A 5,486-nucleotide genomic window follows, 5' to 3' on the forward strand; every position below is an offset into this window, starting at 1 on the left:
TGAGTTTTTCTTTATCAAGTTTTTATTTAAAAACATCACTTGCAATTTTTTAAGTAGTTGGCTTTCAAAACCTTGTTTCAAAATTCCTTGAAATACTTGACATAATTGTTTGAAACTTGCTTGAAGAACTAAGGTTGTAAAATCTTTTTGCTAAATATTTATTTAATTATTTATGCTTTATGCATTTATTTTTTTTTGCATACCAAGGGGAAGGATAGTAGATTAGGTTAGAAAAATCAACTCACTTTAAACATTTTATGCTTAATGCTTGCTTTATTGTTTTATTGTATTTTTTTCTAACTTTAACTCAAGTTGTCATTACATCAAAAAGGGAGAGATTGTTGATACAGGTTGCACTAATAATCTGGTTTTAATGTATGATGTGGTGTTTGTCTAACCTTTCTATCAAGTATGCAGGAGTTGACTAGTCTAAAGGACTAACACCAAGTTGAAATTCAACTAGGTCCATGGGACCTGATAGGTGGTGCGAAGTCCAGATAGGTCCACGAGGCCTGATATCTATTAGAAAATCTGGTTGAATCTGCGGGACCTGACAACCGGCCGAAATCTAGTTGGGTCTGCGGACCTAGCAACTAGCGGGAAGACCTAGTGGGTCAAAGGTAAGTCAAGCAATTGCAGTTGGTAAGTGGATGTAAGCAACTGGAGGAGAGATCTAGTGAGGACACGCTCCCCGTTGAGGGAACAATAGGCGTCGATCTAACTTAGGTTCATTTGAGAAACCTAAGTTGAGATCTTGACTAGATCTTGATCTCGAGGAGACATAATTTAATTACTACTCCTATCTGTTGAGTTGAACTAACTTTGTTTTCCAGGAGGAACCTATTTTTGTTGCCCAAGACTAACCCTTTTTTGTATGAAAGGAAGGAGCTGAAAAAGGGGGTCCTGGCACCCGAAAAGGGTCCGAGCACCCGGACCAGTCTCGCTTGGGCGGGTGCTTGGGGTGCCCTGGCGATCTGGTACCTGGAGTCTGTCTAAGTGTCCAAACCGTAAAATTCATCCACAAGCTGATGTGGAGCACATCGACTGGCCGAGCCATGTGGTCTAGGTGCCTGGAGGGGTTCTAAGCGCCCGGAATGGGCATACTTAAAGGCCTTCTACCAGGAATTTCAAAACAACAACTACTACAATTTTCTCTCTTGCGTACGAATCCAAAAAAAGCTCTGACGATACCGAAAGGTTGATCTGAAGTTCGAAGAACGAAGAGTCCTTCAGATTTCCTTTATGTGTTGGTAACATTATTCTTTTCAGTTATCTTGTAACCAATTCCTGTAATACATTTACGAACTGATAGTGGATTGCTCAATGAAAGCACTCGACGAGTGCGGGCCATGGAGTAAGAGTCGTCGAAAGCTGTAAACCAAGTAAAACTTGGTTTGTTAGCATTGTTTTCATTTCTTCTGCTGCGTACTTCGATTCGATCTCGATTTTCAACGATCGCTATTCACCCCCCCCCCCCCCAGCCACCGCTGCCGCCCTCTAGCGTCTTTCTGATCCTATAAATAGATGATCTTGGAAATTGTTATCTCATCTAAATCGAGTATGTCAATTGGTACCAAGAGAGGTGAAATATTGGATAGGATTCATAAAGTTTAGATGAGTGACTTGAGCTTAAGCATTTGAGTCTATGATTGCACCTGAATATAGTTATCTGATTTTGTAATAATTATATTAGAAATCATATCAAAACATCTTTAATCACTTTTAATTATATTAATTAAAATTTTATGATTTTTTAATTTAATTAATTCAACTTATTTAACTATATAATTAATTAGTGGTTAAATTAATGCTTATACAAATGATAAGGGTTACACACTTTCTTTGTCATGTTTTAAGATTTGAATCAATCTTCAACCTTTCATCGAGGAGGCCTGGGTTATGGCATTGCTTCCCATTTACTCAAGGGCAAAGGAAACAAAGCTGAGGTATGTAGTAGGACTCTACTTATGAGATCATTAGGAAGTAGTGTAGAATAAATTGATATTAAACTTTGCAATGTTATTGAAAACAAAGTCATTTACAAACAAATGTGTATGAGAATCTATGAAAAAACATTTGCCATTAAAAATGGCAATTAGAGATCTTTGTTTCAATATGTTTTTTTTTTTTGCTATGAATATATTTTCTTAGAATCTAAAGTTTAACATCTTAAATCAGCTAAGACGGGTTAGTAGCAAATCTTAGCTGTTCTTGGAAGGAACGAAGTAGCAAGACATTGTGTCTAAGAAAAATATAAAAAGCCTAGTATAATTGTAGAATATTCTTGTGTTCATTCTAGCTAGTTCTTTTGTCTATCTTTTTCAATAAGGCAAATAATACAAAGCGAAATCTGAAGAAAAGAATTAGTCGCATATATCTAACATCCTTAGATACTTAAGTCAATTTGTGCAGAAATAAAGCATGATTAACAAGAAAATGAAAAGCATGAGCATTTACTGGCAAGAGAGTTTCGTCGTGGCGAGGAAGGGCAGGGCATGACGGGGAAAATTAACAAAGGAAGAGAGAGCTGGAGAGTGCTCGTCTCGTCGATGGAAGACACCTTGAGAGAGGGCTCATAGTCATCGTGGTGCGGGAGGGAAAGCGGCGAGGGAGGGTTTCGATCCTTCGGTGAGGAAATGCGAAAAAAAAACATACTTAATTATATATATATATATATAATTTTAAAATAAACCCTTGCTATTTTAGACCCTAGGCAGGAGCCTGCGGGCCGGCTCTGGGTCCAAGTTTAAGATGAGCAACAGGTCCAGTCCAGGTTTTAACCTTTCCGTATCACCCTCTTACACAAGGCAAAACAAATCGTATCTTGCCAATCCTATATAACCCCAAATCAGCTCTGATCTGATTCGATCTGCCCTGCCACATGACATCAAATTAATAATTGTCTACCACAGCAGAACAAAAAAAGGGCATACTAATTTGCACGCACAAGGAATCCGTAACGCTCAAAATTTATGAGCATTAAGATAGAACGGACTGCCCTTGTACCTTGTTATGTCTGCTTCTTCCGAACCCATGCATTATTATGCACTTGAAAATGCATTTATGATGAGTAGAGTAATAATTACGCGGTTGTACATGTTGTTTTGGTGCATGAGATCAGATGTGGCGGCAGCGTCAGGATCTACTGATAAGATCACACTGTGATGGTATCATTCATCATTGGAAGGTGGATGATGAGACACGGTCTCTCTCTTTCCCCTATATAAAGAGCATAAGGGACTAGTAAAAGGCCACATCATAATCACATTGAAGTCTTCTCATTGAGATCGCTCTTCTTACTACCTATTCCTCCGCACTATCATTTGACGCTTGAACAATTCTTCTTCTCTCATCTTTCCTTTCATTCTAGATCGAGAAGAGTGGTTGTGTTTGTAGCAGCCAGATTTTTCTATAAATCATGGTATTGTGCACTTTTTCCCCGCCGAAAGCCGAGGCGGAGACGCCCAGGTTCGACGCATCCGTTCTCAGCCGGAGGGTCGACGTTCCTTGGCAGTTCGTGTGGCCGGAGGAGGAGAAGCAGACGCCGGAGGCTCAGGAGGAGCTGGTGGTGCCTTTCATCGACCTCGCCGGTCTTCTCTCCGGCGATTTGGCCGGAGTGGCGCGGTCGGTGGCCGCGGCGTGCGAGCGACATGGGTTCTTCCAGGTTGTCAATCACGGGATCGACGCCGCGCTTCTGGAGGAGGCGCACCGCTGTGTGGAGGCCTTCTTCGGGATGCCGCTGACGGAGAAACAGAGGGCGCAGCGGCGCCCCGGCGAGAGCTGCGGCTACGCCAGCAGCTTCACCGGCCGCTTCGCCAGCAAACTCCCCTGGAAGGAAACTCTCTCTTTCCGCTTCTCCCCCGCCGGCGACGGCATCGTGAAGAACTACTTCGCCGCCACTTTGGGCGAAGAATTCCGTCACTTGGGGTAATTTTAATTAATTTAATCAACAGATTAAAAAGGATTTTTTTCCTTCAAAAAATTAAAAAAATCCAATCATTTCTAATTAATTAATGACGACATGCACAGGGAGGTGTACCAGACGTACTGCGAGGCCATGAACGGGCTGTCGCTGGAGATAATGGAGATGCTGGGGATGAGCCTGGGGGTTGGGCGGCGGCGCTTCCGCGACTTCTTCGAGGGAAACGATTCGATAATGCGGCTGAATTACTACCCGCCGTGCCAGAAGCCAGAGCTCACACTAGGCACCGGCCCCCACAGCGACCCCACCTCCCTCACCATCCTCCACCAGGACAACGTCCAGGGCCTTCAAGTCTTCGCCGACAACCGCTGGCGCACCATCCGCCCGTCCCCCAACGCATTAGTCGTCAACATCGGCGACACCTTCATGGTAATAACTAGTTTATGATTATCTGTGTTAGCTACTACTTAGCTCCAATTCCGACTCCCGCCGGTTATTTAATAACGCAGGCTCTGTCGAACGGGCGGTGCAAGAGCTGCTTACACAGGGCGGTGGTGAACAGCGAGACGCCGAGAAAATCCTTGGCTTTCTTCCTCTGCCCAGCCAACGACCGGGTGGTGCGGCCCCCGGCAGAGCTGGTGGACGCGGAGCACCCACGAGCATACCCGGACTTCACCTGGCCGACCCTGCTCGAGTTCACGCAGAAGCACTACCGATCCGACGTGAAGACTCTCGACGCCTTTACCACTTGGGTCAATCTCCGCATCGCCGCTGCCACTGCCGCCGCCCCGGAGTGAGATGCATACCGTCTTCCATCCATTCATGCTGATCTCTCTGTGTCGAGAAAAAAAAACTGCAAAAGAAGTAATTAAATGAATAATATTACTTCAAGAACAGAATGTACGCATTACTTTTTTATTAATACTATACTAACCAACCAACTATGATAATAATAAATATAGAAATAATGATAAATATGATTATAGTTATAATTCAAATATAGTAAGTAATCAATAATTGAAATTAAATTTTGATCATATCCTGAATATGATAAATTTTCTTATTATTATTCTGGACTGCTATCCTTATCGTCATTACCTCCGACAAATTCAACGGGATATGTAACACATTGAGTTTGGTTGTCAATCTATGAATCCATAGTCAAGATAACAGTTTGGTGAAGATTTCAGTAATTTGATCCTCTATAGAGATGTATTAGACTAACAGTTATTTATCCCCTATATGTTCCTATACAAAGTGAAAATCTATCTCCACATATTTTGTGTGAGTATGAAAAATTAGATTTGTAATAAGATATGCTACTCCAATATTATTATATCATATCTTAGGTATAATATCAGTAGAAATATGTAATTCTAAGAAAAGGGATTGGAGCCAAATGATTTCAAATGTTACATTAACAACAGCTTTATATTCAACTTCGGTACTGAATCGAGATATAGTAGGTTGCTTTTCATAATGTCATGAGATAAGATCTCATCCAAGAAATATTGCATATCCTCTAGTAGAACGTATATCTTCAGGAGAACTGGCCCAATCTGCA

The 5,486-nt window shown here is 41.8% G+C and overlaps 1 protein-coding gene across 1 annotated transcript; it reads left to right on the top strand.

The window, feature by feature from the left end:
- The first annotated feature begins 3,259 nt into the window (after positions 1-3,259).
- Positions 3,260-4,840, top strand: LOC121974867 (gibberellin 20 oxidase 1-B-like). The gene is made up of 3 exons (XM_042526137.1): positions 3,260-3,927; positions 4,030-4,351; positions 4,432-4,840. The coding sequence occupies exons 1-3, from the start codon at positions 3,419-3,421 to the stop codon at positions 4,717-4,719; spliced, it is 1,119 nt and encodes a 372-aa protein (XP_042382071.1). The 5' UTR covers positions 3,260-3,418; the 3' UTR covers positions 4,720-4,840.
- Positions 4,841-5,486: the final 646 nt, after the last annotated feature.

This window comes from Zingiber officinale, chromosome 4B, assembly GCF_018446385.1.
Source record: "Zingiber officinale cultivar Zhangliang chromosome 4B, Zo_v1.1, whole genome shotgun sequence".
Classification (NCBI taxonomy): Eukaryota; Viridiplantae; Streptophyta; class Magnoliopsida; order Zingiberales; family Zingiberaceae; genus Zingiber; species Zingiber officinale.

What these genes read in the sequence shown, in the direction of transcription:
- LOC121974867 (XM_042526137.1), top strand. Translation starts at nt 3,419, where the DNA reads ATGGTATTGTGCACTTTTTCCCCGCCGAAAGCCGAGGCGGAGACGCCC. An exon ending in GAAGAATTCCGTCACTTGGG is followed by an intron (nt 3,928 to 4,029) that starts GTAATTTTAATT and finishes CGACATGCACAG; the next exon opens with GGAGGTGTACCAGACGTACT. An exon ending in ACATCGGCGACACCTTCATG is followed by an intron (nt 4,352 to 4,431) that starts GTAATAACTAGT and finishes TTAATAACGCAG; the next exon opens with GCTCTGTCGAACGGGCGGTG.